General features: G+C 48.6%; 1 protein-coding gene across 2 annotated transcripts in view; it reads left to right on the top strand.

Moving 5' to 3' along the window:
• sema3ab (sema domain, immunoglobulin domain (Ig), short basic domain, secreted, (semaphorin) 3Ab) overlaps nucleotides 1-27,938 on the top strand; it is a 597,101-nt gene that overhangs the window by 436,524 nt on the left and 132,639 nt on the right. For both annotated transcript variants that reach the window (XM_072470939.1, XM_072470937.1), the window contains exon 6: nucleotides 8,468-8,561. In XM_072470939.1, coding sequence (XP_072327040.1) covers nucleotides 8,468-8,561 — 94 coding nt within the window. The remainder of the gene's footprint in view (nucleotides 1-8,467; nucleotides 8,562-27,938) is intronic.

Genomic DNA, 27,938 nt, shown 5'->3' with positions numbered 1-27,938 from the left:
CCGGGGTCAACGGGCCTCCAGGTCCAGTCATTCGCCACGTGCTCGGGGACTAGAATGGCGCCGGAATGCTGTGCGCTGCTCTGGCACCGAAAGCCGTCCCGCCACAGTCGCCGCGGGTCCGCGCACGCGCGCTACGGCTGTCTCCGCGCCGTGGGCAACTTGGCGGAGCCCTACAGGGGCCCGGCGGGGAGGAACATAGCTCCCCCCCCAGAATTAGCGCGCCCGCTGATCGGTTGGCCCCGATCGTGGGCCTAGCCACCATGGAGCCCCCCCCCCCCCCCCCCCCCCAGAGTCCCCCTCCCCGCCCCCCCCACCAGGACGGCCCCTGCAGCCAGAACGCCGAAGGCCCGCCGGGTAGGACCATACGCAAATGACGCCGGCGGGACCCGGCAGGCACTTGGCCCATCGAGCACGCAGAATCGGCAAAGGTGCCGCTATCAATGCTCCTGACCGGCGCTGCAGCGACCGTGCCGGCGCGACCGGAGAATCGTCGGCCCGTCGTCGGAGCGGCGTGGCGGGATTCCCGTGCCATCCCCGGCGATTCGCCAACCTGGCGCGGGCTCGGGGAATCCCGGCCTCGATGTTTGACTGGATGAACGGTGTTTAGAAATGTTGGCTGAAGGATGAATATTGGAAGAACATGTGGAAAACACACTGCTCCTCTTCAAATGCACCTTCAAATCTTTCACAGCTACTGCAGGGGTCTCTGTGTCAATGCAGCTCCAGGACTAATATGTTGGATGTTTAAATCACTAACCTATAGAATTTTTCATCTACCTTTGTCAATTTCTTTGATCTATGCAAATATGTTCTACACGTTTCTAATAAACACCCACTGAAATGATACTTGTCCATCCTGTTGGGAGAAGGAACACATGAGGAATTCAGTCGTATTCCAGATAAAATGAAAATCTCTCATTTCTGGTAGAATTGATTGCCCTGGTTTGCATTAATCGCACATTGCCAGCTGTAAATAAAAGTGTCTCCACAATAAAGAGTTTCCATCTATTTTACCTTCATTAAAGGTTACTGTTCAGGTTAAAATGCCAAGTGATGAATTACATTTGACAATACTTTGTTATAAAAAGAGATTTTTATTGACAGTGCACTTGGAGAATTGGTTTCACTTACTGAGGGAAGATGTTCAAGGTTGTTGATGCGATTAAGTCTCCAGAAATCCATTGAGCTGGAATTATTGCCATCGGATCGAATCAATGTTTCCTCTCCAATTACATGAACAAATCACTATTATTATAATCCAGCAATATAATTAGGTCTTTGGTATTCCAACATCAGCTGATGAATTCTAAAATCCTGTCACAGGGATTTTATAAAATTGCAGATTAATTGATATCAATATAATAATATTGTTCTGCAGTCTTTATCTCCCTGAGTTTCTGCCTTTCTGCTTCCATTTACAATCCTGTGTTTAGATCTGCAATTGATCTTCTTACAGGCATGCTGGAAACTCTAATTAGTCTGCAGTGATTGATCCAACAGACTGAATTCTAGAATAGAGGATAGAGAGCTAATTAAAACATAGGGTAAAATTGTGTGCTATAATTGGTTCCCGTTTCCCATTCCATCATAGAACTGGCTGAGTCACTCGCAATAACCATGATTGAAGCACACGATTCAGAGCAAGGCATCCTCAAATGTATTGGTTTCCAAAATACTCAGCATAGTCTCATCTGGCACACGTACAAGAGGAATTAGTTTTCCATTCAGGAAATAAAGCTGTTTCACTTGCAGATGTCGCCAGCACTGCGGAACTTTTGACAGCGATTGTGTCACTGAAGCAGGAGTGGATAGATTGGGAAGGGTGTTCTCTGGAGCTGATCTCAGTGAGAATGTGAAAGAGATGGAAAATGGAGAGAGTGGTGTGCTTTCAAAGGTGTCGTGGGAAAGAGGGTAGCCTGTTGATATAAATTGGCCGGAATTCTCCAGCCGTTTGCTAGAGGCGGGATTCTTTGGTCGCACTGACAGCGCGCCCCCACCCATGGGGTTCCCAGCAGTGTGGGGGGGCTTCAATCAGAATTCCCATCGACAGCGGTGGGAGGCGATAATCCTGCTGCCAGGGAACGACGCCCCTCGTTCATCCACCGAGAAACACCCGGCTGGGAGGCCAGAGAATCAAACCCAATAAATAGGACGGAACTCATAAGTTGAGGGAATTCCTTGGAAAGTATTACGTTCCTGGAATATTGTCCAAAATAAGTATTTTTTTCTATTGATGAAGATTTTTGAAAAGCTCCTGTGTTCTATACGCGTGGTAAATCCAGACCCACTTTCTTTGCGAAAATATTGTTCCTCTTTCTTTAAAATGTTACTTTGTGTTCTGATTCGTTTCACGAAGCGTTTGATCAAGCAAAATTGTGAACACATTTATAAAAATGAGGTTAATAATTTCAGTGTACGTTAACAGAAGTTGGGCTTTATCCTCAGGGAGATTCTGCCCTTGCTCTTTTATCTTAAGATTTTATTGAATTTTACGGTTGTATATGTGCCAAACTAGAATTAGTGAAAATAATTCAACCACCATGAAGCTTAGATTTTAATCATCATGTAATTAAGGAAAGACAGACTGAACAGCTTGAAGATTATTGGCTGAGGTTAGAATCGCAGCATGAATTTGTAAAGGGTGGATCATTACTGATCAGCCCCAATTTGGAAGAGGAGAGGAAAATATTTGGCAGGAGGATGTATGAGGTTGTTGGCTGGATTCTCCGCTGCTCACCGCTGGTAATGGAGTAGCCCATGTGCTAGAGAATCCAGTGTCGGACAAAAAAAACAGGATTGGGGCCCTTTCCAAAGCTCCAGTCCCCAGCAGCATCGAGGTTCGCCCCCTGCGCCAACAGGAGAATCCCCGCTCCTCTGGGAGAGTTGCTGCCGGTGTTCCCCAGCCTGGCCTTGGCGCGGTGGAACTCACGATGGGCCAAAGGGGTAAGTTTTTAAGGGAGTTCCCCCAAAGTCCAACAGAGGGCACCCTCCCCTTCACAATGCACATTCTGACCCCCCCCCCCCCCCCACCCCCCACCCCCCCACCAGACTCCCCCCATTTGAGAGACCTCCACCAGAGAACCCACCAGAAAGCCTCCCTTTACAGAGACCCCTACCTGGAACCCCACCCCCGGCCATTACAGCGACCCCTGCCTGGAACCCCCCCCACCCCCCGGCTATTACAGCGACCCCTGCCTGGAACCCCCCCCACCCCCGGCATTACAGCGACCCCTGCCTGGAACCCCCCCCACCCCCGGCTATTACAGCGACCCCTGCCTGGAACCCCCCCACCCCTGGCCATTACAGAGACTCCTGCCTGGAACCCCCCCCCCACCTCCCCACCATTACAGAGACCCCTACCTGGAACCCCCCCCCCCCACCCACCGGCCATTACAACGATCCCTGCCTGGAACCCCCCCCACCCCTGGCCATTACAGAGACTCCTGCCTGGAACCCCCCCCCCCACCTCCCCACCATTACAGAGACCCCTACCTGGAACCCCCCCCCCCACCCCCCGGCCATTACAGAGACTCCTGCCTGGAACCCCCCCCCACCCCTGGCCATTACAGAGACTCCTACCTGGAACCCCCCCCCCCCCACCCCCCGGCCATTACAGCGATCCCTGCCTGGAACCCCCACCCCCGGCCATTACAGCGATCCCTGCCTGGAAACCCCCCCCCACCCCCGGCCATTATTGAGACTCCTGCCTGGAAGGCCCCTCATTACAGAGAACCCCACCAGAATGCCCCCATTGCAACATTACAGAGACCCCTGTCTGGAACCCCCCATTACGGAAACCCCAGCGTGGAACCCCTCTGTCACCCCCCCCCCCCACCATTACAGAGACCCCTGTCTGGAACCCCCCATTACGGAAACCCCAGCGTGGAACCCCTCTGTCACCCCCCCCCCCCCCCACCATTACAGAGACCCCTGTCTGGAACCCCCCCATTATGGAAACCCCAGCGTGGAACCCCTCTGCGTCCCCCCCCATTACAGAGACCCCTGCCTGGAACCCCTCTCCTCCCCCACCATTACAGAAACACCAGCGTGGAACCCCTCCGCCCCCCTCCCCCACCATTACAGAGACCCCTGCCTGGAAGCTAGAGAGCAGCTCAGAAAGAGCCAGTGTAAAACATCATTGTTTTTAATGTCAGCTGTGCAATACACCTGCTGACTCGGGCAGAGGAAGCACCACCTGCAAGTTCCTAGAAAGGGAAAACCAATCAGCTGGGTTTCGAGCAAATTGAGCATTTTATTGTGGGGAGACAGTAGGGCAGCGGTAATGTTGCTGCATTAGAAATCCAGAGGCCCACGCCTCTGGGGAATGGGTTCAAATTACGCCCTGGCAGCTGGAACTGAAAGCTTGTCCATGAAACCATTTTTATGTTTGTCATTAAAAACCCTTCGGTTCACTAATGTCCTCTAGGGTAGGAAATCTGCCGTTCTTACCCGGTCTGGCCTACATGTGACTCCAGACCCACAGCAATGTGGTTGACTCTTAGCTGCCCTCTGAAGGGACCCAGCCAGCTGCTCAGTTCAAGGGCAATTAGGGAGGGGCAACAAATGCCGGCTGATCTACCAGAGGAATTCTCCCAATTCTCTATCGGCATAAAAATCCCGTGGAGGCCAGCGTGAAACTAATTTGTTTCCCATTTATGGGATGCAGGTGAAGGCCTGATCTCCGCCCCCCCCCCCCCCCCCCCCCCCCCACCCCCCCCCCGACGCTGGATTCAAGTGAACGATAGCCAGGGCTGCCTCCGGAGTTTAGGATGGAGGCCGCTGTGACCCTGGCACACCACAGCAGTGAGTTGGGGGAGTACCTGCGGGTGGATCTCTCAGGTTCGGTATCCCGGAGGGTGTCTATCTTCCAACATCGGAAAGCTCCCGGAGATCCATTCTCCTTCTCAGGAAGTCTACCTCCTTTCCTCAAGTGGGTCAGTGATGTTAGGATGGTGGACAAGGCACCACCAAGCCCACCCTGCCACGCAATATGGCACAAAGCACCCAGTCGCATAACTATTGAAACCGGGACCAGAGGACTTGCCACCCTTTCCCACCAGCCTCCAGAGTGGGAAACACTCCACATTCCCATCCCAGCCACGGGGATTAATCCCAGAATGGGAGAATTCTCCCCGAGTTGCATAATTGATCGTGACAATCAGTGGCCTCAATCAGACCAGGCAGGCAGCAGGAAACAGCTGCTATCAGAGCCCAACAGGAAATATTAGGAAGCATAAAGATTTTCAAAGAAGTCCGGAGTGGATCTTTGAGGTCCTGCCTTGGCTTTCTGAGGACACCAATAGCCTATCGCAATTACTGCAGCGGTTTTATGGGTCTAAGGAAACTGAGGGAGAGAATCCAGTCTCCGTGTCCCCGGAGATCGCTTTATCCTCCTGGATCTGTCCCTCAAATCAACCAGGGGCGCACTGCTGCAGGACTGCCGAGCTGAAGCAGTGAGGGCTGCAACTGCCTGCATCACGTTGAGGAGGCCTAATAGTGACAAACCCCAATTATCCTTCTTAAACGTGCGGGACCACATCAGCTGTACCACGGAGAAAGAAGCGGCTCCTGGAAAGAGGCCACCATCAGGGAGGTGGCTGTTGGTGCAGGCGGAGGTATTAACCTCAGGCTGAGGACCCAAGTGGAACAGGTTACTGCACAACAAGCACAAGTCCTGTCCTCCCTGAGCTACCTACATGGAGAGCCTCATGGCCAGAGAGAGCCAATTACAGGGGGTGAGGTTTTCTCAGGATGAAGGGCAGTCTTCTCTGGAGTGACAAGGAGGTGTCCTCTGGTGGTTGTGAGGTTTGGTATAATGGAGGAGTCGATGCTAACTGACACGGGAATGGTGGAGGTCAACCAGTATTCACAAGTTCTTCTGAGAGCATCTTGCTGAAGGGTGTGAACTGATCAATATCTTTTCCTACCTCCCAATCTCCACTGTTCAAGGATTGGACATCCTTATCATGACTACAGCACGCTCTCCCTGTCTGGCCTCATTCATATTTTTCATAATGTTATAGCCACATGAGGGACGGGTTAAAACGACTCCGTCTCGCTCCACAACAAGACTTGTTGATGGACTTAGACAAATGAAGGAATTTTACTCAATATCTGTGTTCAACTATTCACATACTGATTTTTAGGAAACGAGTCTGAAAGGCTTTCCTCAGGTTTGACACAAAAAGGGGTTCATTTTTATTGTGTTAAAAACCCACCCAGATAAAGAGAGCAAAATAGTTTAAAAGGTAAACCCACACTTTGTGAACATTCCCGTATACGCAAGTATTAAAAATCTACAATTGATCCTGTAGGTAGCTGCTTTCTGAGCCAAGTTCAATGCTGAAAGATTTTAAAAAACTGAGAGTTCATCGTTTATGAGTCTTTGTCTGTGTCACTGGAGCTGTGGCAGACATTTGTTCAAGTTCCTTTGGACTCTAGGAGTTGGATTGGAGCAAATGTTACTGCAATTGTTGGAGATAATTCCTTTTTAATCCGTAATCCATCTCTTACAGAAGTCAATCAGTTTGTACCTTAGGTTCCTTTCATGGAAAATTCACTATCTCTGTGCTGGAGAGTAATGAACAGTGTGAGCGATTCAACAACGCTCTGCAAGGACATCCTGCCTCTTGAGAGTAAATTAAAGCGATCCCAGTATCTCCTGGAGCTGGTCTATATTTATAATAATACTCCACATTCCTGCACAGGTTACTCTCTTCTGTATCTATCCCTTGGAACAGACCCAGTCCTTTGTGTGTATTATCTCCTTGAGCTCACCACACCTTTAAATGGAGATGGTTAAGTTGCCGGGTGGATCGTTAAGCATCACATGAGGCTAAACCACACGTTCAAGATGGTGTCCGATAGGATCGAGAATGAAGCACTGAGGAAAATGCCACATAATCATAAAGCAGATCAGGTGAACCTTCTAATCAGCACAAGAATATTCCTGTGGAACTGGAATATGATAGATTGGAATAAGATATTGTGCCGATTCTGAACCTCACCAAGTCAGCAAGCAGCTTGACACTGGGGCCACACGTATGTTGTTGAACTTATAACAGGAGAGCAGACTCACAAAATGGTGCACAGCGAGGAGTTTCTCAAGGCCAGAAACCTGGTGAATGAAGTGGAAATAAATCACTCACTGAAGAGCATTACTGTATCTCGTGTTGGGAGGAGGGAATAGGATACTGATGCGGAACCTTGAAGTGACTGTGCGTGGTGAACCCAGGGCGTGTCTGCTGCGCGATGAGATGTACCTGTGCAGTGGTACTGGAAGAGGACACATCGAGGACTTGCAGTGACTTTGCAGCTGAGGTGACAGGTGCCACCAATCATATTGGACACAAGGCTGACCTCGACCAGCCGGGGTTGATCCATTACAAGGCCACAATAAAAATGCCTATACGGATGAGGGGCTGCGAAGATCGTCTCAACTGAACGTTTAATATCGTCCTAAACCCTGACCATTTTCCCTGATCTGTAACGCATGAAGAAAATTCTACTCCCACTGTGTGGATCTGAATGTGACATTTATCATAACTCAATCAGACCTGCTGATCACAGGATTGCTGAGCACTCATTATGTGATGTGCCTAGTTGCTTGGACGACAACTCTCAAGCAGGGAAGTGTGTAGGGGGCGAGGTGAGTGGGCCTTCGGCCTCTCAACTTTGGAGTGGGGCTGAAGACTGGGCCCCACCGGCTGTGGGGAACTCCCTGCGGGGCACTGGGTCCAAGCCAGCAGAGGCCGCCAGCCAGGGAGGGCACTGGGCCAGGGATTCAGTCAGCCCTGGCGATTCACCTCAACACAAGTGCCGAAGTCCTCAGCGAAACTGGCAGAATTGAGCCTAAACCCTCAGCCCAGAGCATGGACTGAAGCAAGAGAGCTGTTAATGCAAGATCAGCTGCTAATTTTAATCTTAATGCAAGATCAGCTGCTAATTTTAATCTTAAAATTTGTACATTTTTGTCACCCAAAAAATATTACTGGAAAGCAGGAATGTGGTCGCCCATCAGTCTAGATTTCATTGAATGATGATGGAGGCTCCATGGGAATAACAACTCAATTATTTCAAATGATGTGATGGTGTTAAGCATCCATGTGATAATATCACAGACAGTAATTTCTACCTTATGGTTTCTGCAAACCAGACGTCAATGTTCTACTCATACATGTTCATAGAGTTCGCCACAATTTATAATTCTTTTGCTGAAAGACTTGACTGTCATATTGATACGCGCAATGATTTCCCGGCAGTTAGGGGAAATAAACAGCTCTCTGAACGCAGTAAAGACAGGCACATGAATTAATGCAGCAACATTTTCTTGTTCAGTAAAATGATTTTAAAAATCATTATGAGTTGTATAATTGTCTCATCAATCATGGTGTTAGATTGAGGTAAATTATTTGGTTTAGTGAGGACCTCGAGTTGTGTTAATCATTGTATATTTTTATGCAACTAGGAAAATGTATTCAAACTCGAAACATCGCACTTTGAGAATGGAAGAGGGAAAAGCCCCTACGACCCAAGGCTGCTGACCACTTCTATTTTAATTGGTGAGTAAATTCGGAGTTTAACAGATTCAACCAATTCAATGCGACTGTTCCGCATACGCATTGGTGATATTACACATTCTATTGAGTGATGACTACACTCAAGCAATGTACATAGAAACCAGACAATCTAAAATAATGGGTTCTGCTTATCTCCCCCAAATAAAATTTTGTGATGATCAGTATAATCAGATTTGTGTCATGTATCTGTGACACCAATGTTGAATTGGTTAAATTCACATAAATAGAGGCTCTAACAATGATTTCAAACCACACTTCTCTAATCACGTGTGTAGCCATGTAAAATGGCTGCGTTTCGATTAATCTGGCTGTGGTAGTCTGTATTAGGGGTCATGTGGGACTGTGAAGCCGTGATGCTATTGGCTGACAGATCCCGGGTCCTGGTTGGCTGTTGACTCCTGGCTCCGCCCTGAAGGCGGAGTATAAGAACCCGAGCTTCTCCCCGCCGCTCCATTCTGTTGCTGAACTGCTGGGGACAAGTCTCGCTTAATAAAGCCTCATCGACTTCATCTCTACTCGTCTCTCTCGTAAGTCATTGTGCGCTACAATTTATTAAGCGAGCTTAAAGGACTATGGAGCTCCGGATCGCCCCGGAATGCCTGCGGATCAGCCCCCACGCAGCGAACTCGGCAGCAGTTTTTAAACACTGGCAAGCTTGTTTTGAAGGCTACCTCCGAACGGCCCCCGGCCGGATCACAGAAGACCAGAAAATGCAGGTCCTGCATTCGAGGGTAAGCCCGGAAATTTACCCTCTCATAGAAGACGCAGAGGATTTCCCGACGGCGCTCGCAGCACTGAAGAGCATCTACGTTCGCCCCGTGAACCAGGTCTACGCACGCTACCAACTCGCAACGAGACGGCAAAGTCCCGGAGAATCGTTAGAGGAGTTCTACGCCGCGCTGCTAATTTTGGGACGGGGCTGCAGCTGCCCGCCGGTGAACGCGATTGAACACACGGACATGCTAATTCGCGATGCGTTTGTGGCAGGTATGAACTCTCCCCAAATCCGCCAAAGACTTTTAGAAAAAGAGTCGCTAGGACTCTCAGAGGCACGGGCCATTGCAGCTTCCCTAGATGTGGCCTCGCAAAACACCCGCGCCTACGGCCCCGACCGCGCGGCAGCCCCTTGGGCTCCGTGGACCCCCGTCGCGACAAACCTCCCCCTCCCTCACAGGCTTGCACGGTTAAAGCGCCAGATCATCCCGGGGGGGCCCGCTGCTATTTCTGCGGGCAAGCGAAACACCCCCGGCGGCGCTGCCCGGCCCGCGCAGCTATTTGCAAAAGCTGCGGCAAGAAGGGCCATTACGCGGCTGCGTGCCGGTCCCGGGGGGTCACCGCAATCACCCACGGGCGCCGCCATTTTTGGTCCCGGCCACCACGAGGGGAGGATGGGTGCCGCCATCTTGTGACTCCCCAGCCATGTGCGATTCATGGGGGTGGCCATTTTGTCCACCCCCGACCACGTGCGATCCATGGGGCGGCCATTTTGTCCACCCCCGACCACGTGCGATCCATGGGGCGGCCATTTTGTCCACCCCCGGCCGAGTGCGATTCATGGACGCCGCCATCTTGGATGACAACAAAGGACCCCAGCATCGACGGCTCCACGGGGTCCGAAGAAGACGCCGAGACACTACGACCACGACTGGCTTCGGTGACGCTGGATCAATCACGGCCCCGGATGCTCCAGACGACGACAACAACGGTGCTGATTAACGGACACGAGACATCATGCCTGATCGACTCCGGGAGCACCGAAAGTTTCATTCACCCCGACAGGGTAAGACGCTGTTTTCTGACAATCCATCCAAGTACGCAAAAGATTTCCCTAGCTGCAGGATCCCACTTCGTAGAGATCAAAGGGTTCTGCATCGCGAACCTAACGGTGCAAGGGAGGGAGTTTAAAAACTACAGGCTCTATGTCCTTCCCCAACTCTGCGCGCCCACATTACTGGGATTAGATTTCCAGTGTAATCTGCAGAGCCTAACATTCCAATTCGGCGGCCCAATACCCCCACTCACTATCTGCGGCCTCGCAACTTTCAAGGTTGAGCCCCCATCCTTGTTTGCAAACCTCACCCCGGATTGCAAACCCGTCGCCACTAGGAGCAGATGGTACTGCGCCCAGGACCGGATATTTATTCGGTCTGAAGTCCAGCGGTTGCTGAAGGAAGGCATAATCCAGTCCAGCAATAGTCCCTGGAGAGCTCAGGTGGTAGTAGTAAAGACCGGGGAAAAGCAAAGGATGGTCATAGACTATAGCCAGACCATCAACAGGTACACACAGCTAGATACGTACCCTCTCCCCCGCATAACCGACATGGTAAATCGGATTGCCCAGTATAAGGTTTTCTCCACCGTGGACCTCAAGTCCGCCTACCACCAGCTCCCCATCCGCCCAGGTGACCGCAAGTACACAGCCTTCGAGGCAGACGGGCGTCTATACCACTTCCTAAGGGTCCCATTTGGTGTCACGAACGGGGTCTCGGTCTTCCAACGGGAGATGGACCGAATGGTTGACCAGCACGGGTTGCAGGCCACGTTCCCGTATCTCGACAACGTAACCATCTGCGGCCACAATCAGCAGGACCACGACGCCAACCTCCAAAAATTCCTCCAGACCGCTAACGCCTTGAACCTCACATACAACGAGGAAAAGTGCGTTTTTAGCACAAACCGGCTGGCCATCCTGGGGTACGTAGTGCGCAATGGGATAATAGGCCCCGACCCCGAACGCATGCGCCCCCTCATGGAATTTCCCCTCCCCCACTGCTCCAAAGCCCTGAAACGTTGCCTGGGGTTCTTTTCATACTACGCCCAGTGGCTCCCCCAGTACGCAGACAAGGCCCGCCCGCTAATACAGACCACTACCTTCCCCCTGTCGACAGAGGCTCGCCAGGCCTTCAGCCACATCAAAGCGGATATCGCAAAGGCCACGATGCGCGCCATCGACGAGTCCCTCCCCTTCCAGGTCGAGAGCGACGCCTCCGACGTAGCTCTGGCGGCCACCCTTAACCAAGCGGGCAGACCCGTGGCCTTTTTCTCCCGAACCCTCCATGCCTCAGAAATCCGCCACTCCTCAGTGGAAAAGGAAGCCCAAGCCATAGTGGAAGCTGTGCGACATTGGAGGCATTACCTGGCCGGCAGGAGATTCACTCTCCTCACCGACCAACGGCCTTCATGTTCGATAATGCACAGCGGGGCAAAATTAAAAATGACAAGATCTTAAGGTGGAGGATCGAGCTCTCCACCTTCAACTACGAGATCTTGAACCGTCCCGGAAAGCTGAGCGAGCCGTCCGATGCCCTATGTGCCAACGCACAAATAGACCGTCTCCAAGCCCTCCACGAGGACCTCTGCCACCCGGGGGTCACTCGGTTCTACCATTTTATAAAGTCCCGCAACCTCCCCTACTCCGTGGAGGAGGTCCGTACAGTCACCAGGAACTGCCACATCTGCGCGGAGTGCAAACCGCACTTTTTCAGGCCGGATAGAGCGCACCTGATCAAGGCTTCCTGCCCCTTTGAACGCCTCAGTCTGGATTTCAAAGGGCCCCTCCCCTCCACCGACCGCAACACATACTTCCTGAACGTGGTGGACGAGTACTCCCGTTTCCCCTTCGCCATCCCCTGCCCCGACATGACAGCGGCCACAGTCATTAAAGCCCTTGGCACCATATTCACAGTGTTCGGTTGCCCCGCATATATCCATAGCGACAGGGGGTCCTCCTTCATGAGTGACGAGCTGCGCCAGTTCCTGCTCAGCAAGGGCATAGCCTCGAGCAGGACGACCAGCTACAACCCCCGGGGGAACGGGCAAGTAGAGAGGGAGAACGGCACGGTCTGGAAGACCGTCCTACTGGCCCTACGGTCCAAGGATCTCCCAGTTTCCCGGTGGCAGGAGGTCCCAGGACCCATCTTGCTCCGGAAACATGTGCGGGCGCACAAGTCGGACCCGTTGGTCGAGAGGGTTCACCTCCTCCACGCGAACCCGCAGTACGCCTACGTGGCGTACCCCGACGGCCGACAGGACACGGTCTCCCTGCGAGACCTGGCGCCCGCCGGCAACACATACACCCCCCCGACACCGATCATCTCCTTCCTGCCACCGGCGCACCCCGCGACCGCCCCCTTCCCGGGAGGATCGGTCCTCCTCCCGTGTCCGCCCAGGAGTGAAACAGGAACAAACACCGAAACGCTCCCGGAGACGACAACGCCGGAACAAGCACCTGCACCACCACCGGGGCTGAGGCGATCGACGAGGAAGACCAGACCACCTGCTCGACTCGTGGCATCGGTGTGACACCAAGAATGTTGTTGGACTGTAACAAAAAAATTTTCTCTTACTAATATTGTAAATAGTTTCACAAACCTTGTACATAGCCCAGTGTAGGGCTAAAACTGTAATGACATGCCCAAAATTTTCCTCCCAGGACCAGCCTTGTAAACCCCTACCACCATGCTAACCACCACCCCACCGGGTTCATTTTTTAACAAGGGGTGAATGTGGTAGTATGTATTAGGGGTCATGTGGGACTGTGAAGCCGTGATGCTATTGGCTGACAGATCCCGGGTCCTGGTTGGCTGTTGACTCCTGGCTCCGCCCTGAAGGCGGAGTATAAGAACCTGAGCTTCTCCCCGCCGCTCCATTCTGTTGCTGAACTGCTGGGGACAAGTCTCGCTTAATAAAGCCTCATCGACTTCATCTCTACTCGTCTCTCTCGTAAGTCATTGTGCGCTACACTGGCCAAAACCCAGTTTAAAATGGCTAACCCGAAAGACTGCTGGGAAAAGCAGCCAAGAAGACACAAGCAGGCAGCTGCAGACAGGTTTGCATATTCAGCTCTGGGAACGTAGCCCAGATCGATACTCAGGGCTATCAACAGCCCTTCAACCCAGGTATCCGCAGTTTCATTCAGGACTGTTTACACCTAATCTACTCAGACATCCACAGTTAAATCGGCTATCCCCGGGAACAATTGCAACATATTAGCAATTGAATACCGGGCCAGACCTGTCGGCGCCTGCAGTGGCCGAAACAAAGACAGGTGAGCGACCACCCCCCGATCGAGGAATCGCCTCACCATTGGACACATCGACCCCAGAGACTGGGGACAGATCCAATCACTTGGGACTCAGGGTCAAGGGCTGCCCCGGGAGGCGGGAAGCCCCTGGGCCCTATAAAAGTGATGAGCCAAGTTCAGATCTCTCTCTCTCTCCTTTTCGCCTGCTCGAGACCTTTGCAAGACCAGCCACCGGCAACTGTAAGTTTGAATCCAACGATCGCTATCCGGTAGAGACACCAAGCCACCAACCTGTAGCAGCCTTTTGAATCCCGCGGGCCAGATTTGATTGGACAAGCCATTCGTTTCCCTGACCTGGTGGGCTCTGCCTAAAGTTAAGTATTGGCCAGTAGTGATAGGTTTATTGTATAGAAAGTAGTATTAGGGTATTAATATTGCTTGTGGTATATAATAAATGACCGTTGTTTTAATCCTTACTAAGCGGTGTGCTGTATTATTAATCATAACCTGAACTTGAACCACGTGGCGGTATCATAAAGATACCTGGCGACTCATGAGTAAAGGTGACGTAAACAGAGCAAATAGACTAAGGCTAAAAAGAGCAACACGTGTGATTTTTGTCTTTCAGTATAAAACAAATATACAAAGCCCAAAATGTAGCAACCAATTAGAATTTTAACCTAGTGGCGGCCGCTGGACTCTGTGAATAATTTGTTCTCCAAGCAGTTTGGAGTTGGGCACACAGTGGAAGGTCAGACACAGGAGAATCGGTGATGCCACCAATGCAATAATATGATGGGAACATTGGGGTTCAAGACAAAGGGTGGATTTTTCAGCCCTTTCCACGGATCTTCCGATCCTGCTGAAGGGGACCCCCGCCCCCCATGCCGGGTTCCCCGGTGGCAGGTCGGGCGAGCCGCACAAAACGTCATAGGCATCAGCGGGACTGGAAGACCCAACCAGCCGGCGCAAAACACGTTGCCGGGGTGAGGGGGGGGGGCGGTGGAATCTAGCCCAAAGAAAGCATTGACTTTCCAAAGTTTCTCTCAATACTTAATTAAAGACAATCTCATCTGTGCCTGATTAAAATGATGGACTGAGGCGACTTTCTCAGTGTACGTTATTATGTTAATAATCCTACTGCAGCATAAATCAATAAGGACTACTTTGGGCTGGATATTCGTGGAATCAGGGCAAATCTGCGAAGGTGAGAAGATGGTGGTTGGGACCCCATTCCCGACCCTATCGCGGTACTCCTGATTTTCATCAGCACAGTTCAAAGGTGTGAGGTGGTGCGGTTTGTACGCCTATGCTCCTGGCCTAGCCAGTTCCATTGAGGGATAGACATGTCTTGGTAACCCACAATTTTCATGGAGTCAGACCAATGTTTAAAGGGCTCATGGTTCAAATACCTCAGAGGTGTTGTGAACCATATCCTGGATGAGGGAACCTTTTGAAATGCAAATTTAAACTATTTTCACCCATTCCAAGATATGTCCCTCTAACCACCCTAATGGTGCCCCTGTAGCCCCCATGCCAAGCTATGCCATTCCATCTACACCCCATCACCCCTCTTGCATCCCATGCCAAGCTGTGTTGCTTCCATGCCTATTAATCTACTATAAACTCTATACGGAACCAATGAACCCTATCGTAACCCTATATCATTCATAACATTCTACTTTCTTTAAAAAAATATCCTTTCGCTACAATCCTATGAAAGTGCCAGCCAGCCAGGCGTTTTAATGTATCAGTAGCTGAAACTGTAAACACCTGAAGCTTCTTTATCTTATTTAAATACACGTTGAGCAATTGACAACATAGATCAGGAAGCTAGAGCTGTCAATCAAGAAATGTTTGCCTTGAGATGGAGCTGTTTCAACAGGCTAATGGGTTTCTGGGCCTTCAGCCAAGTTTCATAGAACATAGAACATTACAGCGCAGGACAGGCCCTTCGGCCCGCGATGTTGCGCCGACCTGTGAAACCACTCTAAAGCCCATCTACACTATTCCCTTATCGTCCATATGTCTATCCAATCATCATGCATTTTTGGTTGGGAACCCAAACATTGATCAGAGTATTAAAAGAGTCTCACCCCCGCGATTTCTCTTTTTTTTTTCTCTTACGGGGGGGGTTATTGTTTGTAAGGGAGAAAAATTGTGTTAAAAAGCTTTAATAAATTTTTTTTTTTAAAAAAGAGTCTCACCCCAGGAGAAACGTTGCTTGACTGACATCTCTAGATCCCTGATTTATGCTGTCAAATATTTAACATATATTTACACAAGGTAAAGTAGTTTCAAGAGCCTGCAGTTTCTGCTGTTGATAGATTAGAAGGTTTGGATATTTAACACTTCAATACAACTGTATTGAAAAGAGATTTTTTTTCTTGAAGAAAGTAGAAGGTTATGAATGAATGACTTGAAAAGATTTTTCACATTTCCTAATGTTACTCACGGGTTTGTTGGTTCTTTTCAGTGGGTGAATGGGCATTGAAGTAGCATAACATGCTTTGGAGGGTATGAACAGCAAGGGGGGGTATGAAGTGACACAGGATGGCTTGGATGGGGCACAGGAATGTGCGTAGTATGAGGGGGAATGAGACATGAGGGATGGAAACCCTCTTTGTTTTAATTGTGGTGGGGACAAAATCCATAGCACCATGCTGAGCCTTCTAAACAGCCCCGATGGCTGCCTCCAAACTTTTTCAGGGTGATGAGCCGGACTCTAGTTAACACACGCAGTTTCAGAACAAAAATGTCTTGGCAGCGACTTTCTCCCGAGGCAGGTGGGCTGAGGAAAATCCAAGCCATTGTGAGAGTAATCTGCTCCTGGTTGTGTTGTCGATTGTGGTGGGGCAGCCACAATGACTGTGAAATACGATGCTTACAGAGTTTAATATTCTAAAAATGCTACCGTTTTTATGTTAAAGGCTGGCAGTCACACTGGCTCTATTCCAACCTTCCTTTCAAATTTTACGTTATCTGGTTTTATTTCTGGATCAGCAGGAAGAGCTGGGATTTGTGTTTCAGTCAGCAGGTTTAGGTAGAATCAGTCTCTTTTCAGATCAAGACTTTAAAAAGATTGACATTTGACGGTAATACAAAATCGGATTTTAAAATGCTGGGGTCACTGAGGGGTGAAAGTCAGATAACGCTGAATTGAATGCAATATTGATAACATCAGTTGAGTTGAATTAAAAGATTAACACTGTCCTTCAGTAAGTTCAATTTACTTAGGTTCCAATATAATAACTTTAATTAAAAAGCTGTTTTACCAATGATAAAATTACATTGAATACAGCCACCCTGAAAACCTGATTTTGAAATCCCTCTACTAATCCAAAGATCCTGGATAAGGCCAAGCACTTGAAGTAATACGTGAGGAAAAGTATTGCAAGATTAGTTAATGTTCCACTTATCAATTCAGATTCTATAAAGTTGTATCAAAATATTCATCAATAATTTTATTTTAACTCTATCATTGTGTTGGTATATATCTTACATCTGAAAAATAGACAATCAGGAATCCAGTTGCCTAAATTATCCATAAGCGGGCAGCACGGTGACACAGTGATTTGCACTGCTGCCTCACGCTGCCGAGGTCCCGGGTTCGATCCTGGCTCTGGGTCACTGTCAGTGTGGAGTTTGCACATTCTCCCCGTGTCTGCGTGGGTTTCGCCCCCACAACCCAAAAGATGTGCAGGGTAGGTGGATTGGCCACGCTAAATTGCCCCTTAATTGGAAAAAATGAATTGGGTACTCTAAATTTATATTTTAAAAAATTATCCATAAGCAACAAATCAAATCAGACGATGAACTCTTCGGCCTGGATTGGTTCTGGAGTTGGCATTGTTGGGATAGTGACTGAAATTGCAATGACACTTGCTGCATGATAGAGTGACTGGGAACTGTGATCAGAAAGAGAAAAACAGACTTCTCTATGTAGGTTATACAGAATGTTTCACAGACACAGAATGCATCAAAGTGCTTTATAGCCAAAGAGACATTGTACGGAAGCCAAAATTCACCAATGTGACAATGACCACATAACCTGTTTTTGTGATATGGATTGAGAGAAAATTTTTGTCTGCAACATCAAGCAGAACTCCTCTGCTCATCCAGAAGACAATGGGCGCAATTTAGCGATGCCCCCGTTGTGTCTGGCGTGTATTGGGGTGCAACGGGTGAATCGCGTACGAATCCCAAATTGGGTGCCAGGTGGATCGCGAATCACCCGCTCATTTAAATACCCGGATGCTGAATTCAACTTGTGCCTGAGACTCGACAGCCACAAGTGTGAGATTTCACCAAGGGCCGTTTAGTACTAGAACAAAGAACAAAGAAAGGTACACACAGGAACAGGCCCTTCGGCCCTCCAAGCCCGTGCCGACCATGCTGCCCGACTAAACTACAATCTTCGACACTTCCTGGGTCCGTATCCCTCTATTCCCATCCTATTCATGTATTTGTCAAGATGCCCCTTAAACGTCACTATCGTCCTTGCTTCCACCACCTCCTCCGGCAGCGAGTTCCAGGCACCCACTACCCTCTGTGTAAATAACTTGCCTCGTACATCTCCTCTAAACCTTGCCCCTCGTACCTTAAACGTTTGCCCCCTAGTAATTGACCCCTCTACCCGAGGAAAAAGCCTCTGACTATTCACTCTGTCTATGCCCCTCATAATTTTGTAGACCTCTATCAGGTCGCCCCTCAACCTCCGTCGTTCCAGTGAGAACAAACCAAGTTTATTCAACCACTCCTCATAGCTAATGCCCTCCATACAAGGCAACATCCTGGTAAATCTCTTCTGCACCCTCTCTAAAGCCTCCACATCCTTCTGGTAGTGTGGTGACCAGAATTGAACATTATACTACAAGTTTGGCCCAACTAAGGTTCTACACAGCTGCAACATGACTTGCCAATTTTTATACTCAATGCCCCAGCCAATGAAGGCAAGCATGCCGTATGCCTCCACCTGTGTTGCCCCATTCAGTGACCTGTGGACCTGTACACCTAGATCTCTCTGACTGTCAATACTCTTGAGGGTTCTACCATTCACTGTATATTCCCTACCTGCATTAGACCTTCCAAAATGCATTACCTCACATTTGTCCGGATTAAGCTCCATCTGCCATCTCTCCGCCCAAGTCTGCAAACGATCTAAATCCTGCTGTATCCTCTCACAGTCCTCATTGCGATCCGCAATTCCACCAACCTTTGTGTCGTCTGCAAACTTACTAATCAGACCAGTTACATTTTCCTCCAAATCATTTATATATACTACGAACAGCAAAGGTCCCAGCACTGATCCCTGAGGAACACCACAAATCACAGCCCTCCAATCAGAAAAGCACCCTTCCATTGCTACTCTCTGCCTTCTATGACCTAGCCAGTTCTGTATCCATCTTGCCAGCTCACCCCTGATCCCGTGTGACTTCACCTTTTTTACCAGTTTACCATGAGGGACCTTGTCAAAGGCCTTACTGAAGTCCATACAGACAACATCCACTGCCCTACCTGCATCAATCATCTTTGTGACCACCTCGAAAAACTCGATCACGTTAGTGAGACACGACCTCTCCTTCACAAAACCGTGCTGCCTCTCACTAATATGTCCATTTGCTTCCAAATGGGAGTAGATCCTATCTCGAAGAATTCTCTCCAGTAATTTCCCTACCACTGACGTAAGGCTCACCAGCCTGTAGTTCCCTGGATTATCCTTGCTACCCTTCTTGAACAGAGGAACAACATTGGCTATTCTCCAGTCCTCCGGGACATCACCTGAAGACAGTGAGGATCCAAAGATTTCTGTCAAGGCCTCAGCAATTTCCTCTCTAGCCTCCTTCAGTATTCTGGGGTAGATCCCATCAGGCCCTGGGGACTTATCTACCTTAATATTTTTCAAGACGCCCAACACCTCGTCATTTTGGATCTCAATGTGACCCAGGCTACCTACGCACCCGTCTCCAGACTCAACATCCACCAATTCCTTCTCTTTGGTGAATATTGTTGCAAAGTATTCATTTAGTACCTCACCCATTTCCTCTGGCTTCACACATGGATTCCCTTGCCTGTCCTTCAGTGGGCCAACCCTTTCCCTGGCTACCATTTTGCTTTTTATGTACGTGTAAAAAGCCTTTTCATGACTCCTTTTAGCCCTCCTGACTCCTTGCTTAAGTTCCTTCCTACTTTCCTATATTCCACACAGGCTTTGTCTGTTCCCAGCCTTCTAGCCCTGACAAATGCCTCCTTTTTCTTTTTGACGAGGCTTACAATATCTCGCGTCATTATCCAAGGTTCCTGAAATTTGCCTTATTTATCCTTCTTCTGCACAGGAACATGCCGGTCCTGAATTCCTTTCAATTGACATTTGAGAGCCTCCCACATGTCAGATGTTGATTTACCCTCAAACATCCGCCCCCAATCTAGGTTCTTCAGTTCCCACCTAATATTGTTATATTTAACCTTCCCCCAATTTAGCACATTCACCCTAGTACCACACTTATCCTTGTCCACCAACACTTTAAAACTTACTGAATTGTGGGCACTGTTCCTGAAATGCTCCCCTACTGAAACTTCGACCACCTGGCCGGGCTCATTCCCCAATACCAGGTCCAGTACCGCCCCTTCCCTAGTTGGACTATCTACATATTGTTTTAAGAAGCCCTCCTGGATGCTCCTTACAAACTCTGCCCCGTCCAAGCCCCTAGCACTACTGGTCCTCACAAACAGGAACCAGGCATAATGGAGGAGGTGCCGGAGGTATTAAAGTGCATCAAGATAGATTAATCCCGGCACCTTATGAAACGTGTCCCAGGACATTGTGGGAGGCAAGGGAGGAAATTGCCGGCCCCCTAGCTGAGATATTTGAATCATCGACAGCCACAGGAGAGGTGTCTGAAGATGGGAAGGTAGCAAATGTTGTACCCTTGTTTAAGAAGGCCTGTAGGGACAAGCCTGGAAACTACAGACCGGTTAGCCTTACTTCTGTAGTGGGCAAATTGTTGGAAGGTATTCAGAGGGACAGGATCGACAGGCATTTAGACAAACAAGGGCTAATTAGGGAAAGTCAGCATGGCTTTGTAAGGGGAAATTCATGTCTCACGAATTTGATTGAATTTTTTGAAGGGGTAACCAAGAAGGTAGATGAGGGCAGTGCAGTCGACGTTGTCTACATGGACTTTAGCAAGGCCTCTGACAAGATACTGCATGGTAGGTTGTTGGAAAAGGGTAAACCTCACGCAAGCCAGTGTCAGGTAGCCAATTGGATACAAAATTGGCTTGGCGACCAAAGCCAAAGGGTGGCCGTGGAGGGTTGTTCGTCAAACTGGAGGCCTGTGACTAGCGGTGTGACTCCGGGATCGGTGCTGGGCCCACTGTTATTTGTTATATATATTAATGATTTGGATGAGAATGTAGGAGACATGGGGCGAAATTCTCCCCCAACGGCGGGATGTCCGCCGACTGGCGCCAAAGCCGGCGCCAATCAGACGGGCATCGCGCCGGCCCAAAGGTGCGGAATGCTCCGCATATTTGGGGGCCGAGCCCCAACATTGAGGGGCTAGGCCGACGCCGGAGGTATTTCCGCCCCGCCAGCTGGCGGAAATGGCGTTTGTTGCCCCGCCAGCTGGCGCGGATATGTGGCGCATGCGCGGGAGCGTCAGCGGCCGCTGTCAGTTTCCCGGCGCATGCGCAGTGGGGAGAGTCTCTTCCGCCTCCGCCATGGTGGAGGTGGAAGGGAAAGAGTGCCCCCACGGCACAAGCCCGGCGGGGGGTTGGAGAATGACGCCCATGTTTAGTAAGTTTGCAGATGACACCAAGATTGGTGGCATAGTGGACAGTGAAGAAGATTATATAAGATTGCAACAGGATCTTGACCAATTGGGCCAGTGGGCTGATGAATGGCAGATGGAGTTTAATTTGGATAAATGTGAGGTGATGCATTTTGGTCGATCAAATCAGGGCAGGACCTAGTCAGTTAATGGTAGGGAGTTGGGGAGAGTTACAGAACAAAGAGATCTAGGAGTACAGGTTCATAGCTCCTTGAAGGTGGAGTTGCAGGTGGACAGGGTGGTGAAGAAGGCATTCAGCATGCGAGGTTTTATTGGTCAGAATATTGAATACAGGAGTTGGGACGTCTTGTTGAAGTTGTAGAAGACATTAGTAAGATCACAAATGGAATATTGTGTTCAGTTCTGATCACCCTATTATAGGAAGGATATTGTTAAACTAGAAAGAGTGCAGAAGAGATTTACCAGGATGTTGCCGGGACTTGATGGTCTGAGTTATAAGGAGAGGCTGGATAGGCTGGGACTTTTTCCCCTGGAGCGTAGGAGGCTTAGGGGTGATCTTACAGAGATCTATAAAATAATGAGGAGCACAGATAAGGTAGATAGTCAACATCTTTTCCCAAAGGTAGAGGATACTAGAACTAAAGGGCAGAGGTTGAAGGTGAGAGGGGAGGGATACAAAAGAGACCAGAGAGGAAATTTCTTCACACAGAGGGTAGGGAGCATCTGGAACGAGCTGCCAGAGGCAGTGGTCGAGGCGGGTACAATTTTTTCCTTTAAAAAGCAGTTAGACAGTTACATGGGCAGGGTGGGTATAGAGGGATACGGGCCAAATGCGGGCAACTGGGACTAGCTTAGTGATAGAAACTGGGCGGCATGGACAAGCTGGGCCGAAGAGCCTGTTTCCATGCTGTAAACATCTGTGACTCTATGACTCTATTGGAGACCCCCGGGTGGTTGGGGATAGGGCAGAGTGGCCCTCCCCCTGGAACCTGGGCACCTTGGCATGGCCAGGCTGGCACCCTGGCTTTGCCATCTTGGATGACATTGCCAGGGTGCCTGAGGCTCTGCCAGGCTGGCAGTGCCAAGTTGCCTGGGTGCCAGTTTGGTACTGCCAGGGGTCGGGCTCAGGCCGGGACCTTGCCAATTGGAGGGGAGGGTGAGAGGGAATGAAGAGGGGGTTCCCGCAGGACTTGGCAAGCTTAGGGGGTCCAGAAAGCATGGTGGCCCTGACAGGGTTGTAGGAAGGTTGGGAGGGGAATGGGATGTGAAGATTGAGGCTGCCGTTCAAAAAGGCCCCGCTCTGCGAACCCCCATTCCTGCTGACGAGGTCAGCGTGCCGGCAAGAACTCTCTTTGAGTGCGGCCCTGGCGGGGAAAAATTCCAAAGGTAAAAAAAACGGCAAAGTGCAGCTGAATCGCCAAGAATCACCCAACCAAACACACTCAAAAGCCAATTTTAGTTTTAAGTGCGCTGAATCGTGCCCAATGCCTTTGCAGCACACCCTCAGTGCTTCACTCAAAGCACCTCCTTTTTTTAATCAAATCCTGGTTGGGCCTTGAACCTATAATTCCTCACTCAGAATCGAGAGTGAAATCCACTAAATCACAGCTGATAGTCATTCAGAGAGCCATCCAGGCAAGCAACTTGACATATTTCTTTTTATTTTATTACTGATCTTTTCTCTGTAATTTATTCAGCTCTTCAATCTTCAAATGACTTTCTGCTGTCTTGGCAACATTGAATATCTGTGAAACATTGGTGTTCCAGCTGATTCTTCTGTTGTGATCCCTCGACAAATATCTTTAAAAAAGGAAATTCCAACTTCTAGTTGATAGCTGATAGGATGACATGACAAGAATTTGCCTTTTAAAAATTTTACTGTAACAAACAGACTAATAGCACTATTCACTAAATTATTTTTGTCAGTGACTTATACATTTAACCATAGAACATGCCACTTCCATTTTTAACATAACCTATAACACACTTCACGGATATAATTCACAGGGCCTTTAAGTAGATATTTAATTTTCCTGGAACCAATCCCAAGTGATCCTTAATTCCCAAAGGTTTACTTCCACTAGTTCCTTTCTCAGCCTGGTAACTTTTACTCATCTAACTCTCCTTCATGGTGAGAGTTTTTGTGGAGATTCCTCCTCGAGCACAAGCTTGGCTAATCTTCCAGCCTCATTTCAAATCCTCATAAGTACTTTCCATCCAAGTATGGACTCGCGCATGCATTTCTGTGCACTGAATCATCAAACGATTTAACTGTTAGCTGCTCTATTTCGTCCAGATTCTGTCAAACTGCCTATTTTTGTGAGTTTTCAGGGTGTCTGAGAAATATGTCTCCTCTCAAAGCCCATCTCATTGCAACATGAATCACACTAGCCTCGTATCCAGGTAGAAATGCTGATTAACTATTCTTAAGACCTCAAGTATCTTTTATCGTGGAAGTTATTGGGCAGTTTAAAGTACATAAGTAAAGGATAATATTCTCAGCACCTTCTTTGGTTTTTGGAGTCTCGCAGTCTAACCATTGTAAACATAGATGCTGTCGCCATTAGTGCAAACACCTGACACTTTCTTCCTAATAAAAGCAGAAATTCTTCCTCGTCTCGGTCTTAAATGACATGCCCCTTATTCTGTGTCCACTGGTTCTAGGCTGCCATCTAGCCAGGGTATATATCCTTGCTGTATCTACCCTGTTGGGTCCTGTAAGAATTTGGTATGTTTGTCGTGGCTCTTTTAGATATCTGGAAATAAAAGTTGTTACCAGTGAAAGTAAGCATGAAAATACAGAAAAACACAGCTGCTTCACTAATCTGCTGCTGTCCTTACCTGGTCTCATTTGTATACGGCTTCCCCGGTGCAACTCCTAATCCCCTCCAAATGGCTCAGCAAGCGATTGATACCCAAGACAACAAAGAACTGGAGATAAATACCGGCCTTTGCTGGTGACACCCACATCCTAAGATTTCAGTTTTAAAAAACAACTCCGCCACCAGGAAAATATCTGCAATTGGCATTGCACACATCTCAGCGTGCTGATTTCTGTGTTAAGTTCTATCATTGCTACAATGGAAATGATCTTGTGAAAAGTGCAAGTCTGTTTTTGTGTAAGTTTACTGCTCCATTACACCGTTAAATAGCTTGCAGATTACTCCCAGATATATGAGAAATCTGTATTCACAAATTCTAAATTATACATCTGGATCAGGGCAGCACGGTGACACAGTGGTTAACACTGCTGCCTCATGGCGCCGAGGACCCGGGTTCGATCCCGGCTCTGGGTCACTGTCCGTGTGGAGTTTGCACATTCTCCCGTGTTTGCGTGGGTTTCACCCCCACAACCCAAAGATGTGCAGGGCAGGTGGATTGGCCATGATAAATTGCCCCTTAATTGGAAAAAATGAATTGGGTACTCTAAATTTTTTTTTTTTTTAATTAATAAGTCTGGATCTGGGTAGGTATATAAAAATTCATGTGTTCTGAGCTGTTTGCCTGTTCTCCTGGTCATGTTACAAATACCCATTGATATTCACCAGAGTATGAGTTATTGTTCCAGTAGAAATCAATAAACCTTGAGCCAGCAGCAACTGATTTTCATTAGTATTGAAACGCAGGTAGACAGAGAGAGAGACAGACAGAGAGAGACAGAGTGAGTGAGGTAAGATTCTCCTTTCGTTGGGAAGCAGGACAGTGCTCAATTTGCTGGAGAGTTACTGGCCTGCTGACGAAATTGCATTCTGAGAAATTATAATTGGAGATTTCAAAATGATGAATCCCACAATTCTGCGAATGAATCAGTAAATGTGAAAACTGGCTGCAGTGAGAAATAAAAGCAAAGGCGAGAACCCAACGAAAGGGAGGCCCATCAAAACCAAGAGAGAAATGAATAAATCATAATCGCAAAGGGAAAACGAGAAAGGTTAAAAAAAAGAAAAACACTTTAGACAGGAGGTGTAATGTATAATTTATTCCATATCTTTCCCTCCACTTTGCTCCCCCTCCCTTCTTTATACCCTGCTGCTTTTACCCAACTCTCGATCACCAACTTTAATCTTTTTATGTTGCTTGGTGTCAAAATGTTTTTGATGACTCTTGTGAAGTATCTCGATCCATTTCACTATCCTGACAGGGCGATATATAAATTGAAACTGTCATTTATATGGATTTTTTAAATGCAGACATTAATCTGGGTAGAGCACACAGGTGAACTTTGTGTTTTTTGTCTACGCGGCTCAGAGGCAAATATATCCAAAATGCCAAAGTTTATGAGGTGCTTCATTCCCCGGCAGTTCCACCTCTCACCTTGTTAAACACAACGAAAAGCCTCAGAAATGCATTCCGCTGACTCTCATATCTTGGCACCAATGGGAACACCTATTCAGAAACTCAACGGTGGAATTGCCTCCACAATCCAGTCCTAATTATAGCCAGAGAAAGGGGGAAATATCTGGCACCCAGCTCATCACCATCTCACATTCTCCCTCCACTGTCCCCTTCCCTCCCTCCACAAGCTGCACCAACCCCCACATCAGTCTCTGCTGCTCCCTCTCCACCCATCACAAGCCATTGCCAGTGGGAGGGGGTGATAATGGGACAAACGCTCGGCCCGTTTCCACTCAGCCTGATCTGAAATCAGTGGAAATAAAACCAGACAAATGTGCTGTCAGTTTAGTTTTGTTCATTTTAGGCAGCAGCCAAATTTCACCCTCCTCTAACCCCCACGTTCTTGGCCAATTTTTCTCTATCCACCCTTGTTTCAGCTGAGGCCTTCGGAGAGGCTCCATTTAAGTCTCTGAGCTGTAAGACCACCTGTCAGCCACTGGCAAGCCCCTACTCGTTGCTGGGGTCATGTTGGAAACCAACGATGAAGATCTCAAATCCTGATCGGAGTAACTTGGGTCAAAATCATGGTAGCGCCTGAACACAGACAGATATCCCACCAGAACACAGACAGATATCCCACCAGAACACAGACAGATATTCCACCAGAACACAGACAGATATTCCACCAGAACACAGACAGATATCCCACCAGAACACAGACAGATATCCCACTAGAACACAGACAGATATCCCACCAGAACACAGACAGATATCCCACCAGAACACAGACAGATATTCCACCAGAACACAGACAGATATTCCACCAGAACACAGACAGATATCCCACCAGAACACAGACAGATATCCCACCAGAACACAGACAGATATCCCACTAGAACACAGACAGATATCCCACCAGAACACAGACAGATATCCCACCAGAACACAGACAGATATCCCACCAGAACACACAGATATCCCACTAGAACACAGACAGATATCCCACCAGAACACAGACAGATATCCCACCAGAACACAGACAGATATCCCACCAGAACACAGACAGATATCCCACTAGAACACAGACAGATATCCCACCAGAACACAGACAGATATCCCACCAGAACACAGACAGATATTCCACCAGAACACAGACAGATATTCCACCAGAACACAGACAGATATTCCACCAGAACACAGACAGATATTCCACCAGAACACAGACAGATATTCCACCAGAACACAGACAGATATCCCACCAGAACACAGACAGATATCCCACTAGAACACAGACAGATATCCCACCAGAACACAGACAGATATCCCACCAGAACACAGACAGATATTCCACCAGAACACAGACAGATATTCCACCAGAACACAGACAGATATTCCACCAGAACACAGACAGATATTCCACCAGAACACAGACAGATATTCCACCAGAACACAGACAGATATCCCACCAGAACACAGACAGATATCCCACCAGAACACAGACAGATATCCCACCAGAACACAGACAGATATCCCACCAGAACACAGACAGATATCCCACTAGAACACAGACAGATATTCCACCAGAACACAGACAGATATCCCACCAGAACACAGACAGATATCCCACCAGAACACAGACAGATATTCCACCAGAACACAGACAGATAATCCACCAGAACACAGACAGATATCCCACCAGAACACAGACAGATATCCCACCAGAACACAGACAGATATCCCACCAGAACACACAGATATCCCACCAGAACACACAGATATCCCACTAGAACACAGACAGATATTCCACCAGAACACAGACAGATATCCCACCAGAACACAGACAGATATCCCACCAGAACACAGACAGATATTCCACCAGAACACAGACAGATATTCCACCAGAACACAGACAGATATCCCACCAGAACACAGACAGATATCCCACCAGAACACAGACAGATATCCCACCAGAACACAGACAGATATCCCACCAGAACACAGACAGATATTCCACCAGAACACAGACTGATATCCCACCAGAACACAGACAGATATCCCACTAGAACACAGACAGATATTCCACCAGAACACAGACAGATATTCCACCAGAACACAGACAGATATCCCACCAGAACACAGATAGATATCCCACCAGAACACAGACAGATATCCCACCAGAACACAGATAGTATCCCACAGATATTACAC

This window comes from Scyliorhinus torazame, chromosome 13, assembly GCF_047496885.1.
Source record: "Scyliorhinus torazame isolate Kashiwa2021f chromosome 13, sScyTor2.1, whole genome shotgun sequence".
NCBI lineage: Eukaryota > Metazoa > Chordata > Chondrichthyes > Carcharhiniformes > Scyliorhinidae > Scyliorhinus > Scyliorhinus torazame.
The sequence above is the reverse complement of the archived record's forward strand: the minus strand, read 5'-3'. Positions and strand labels throughout refer to the sequence as shown.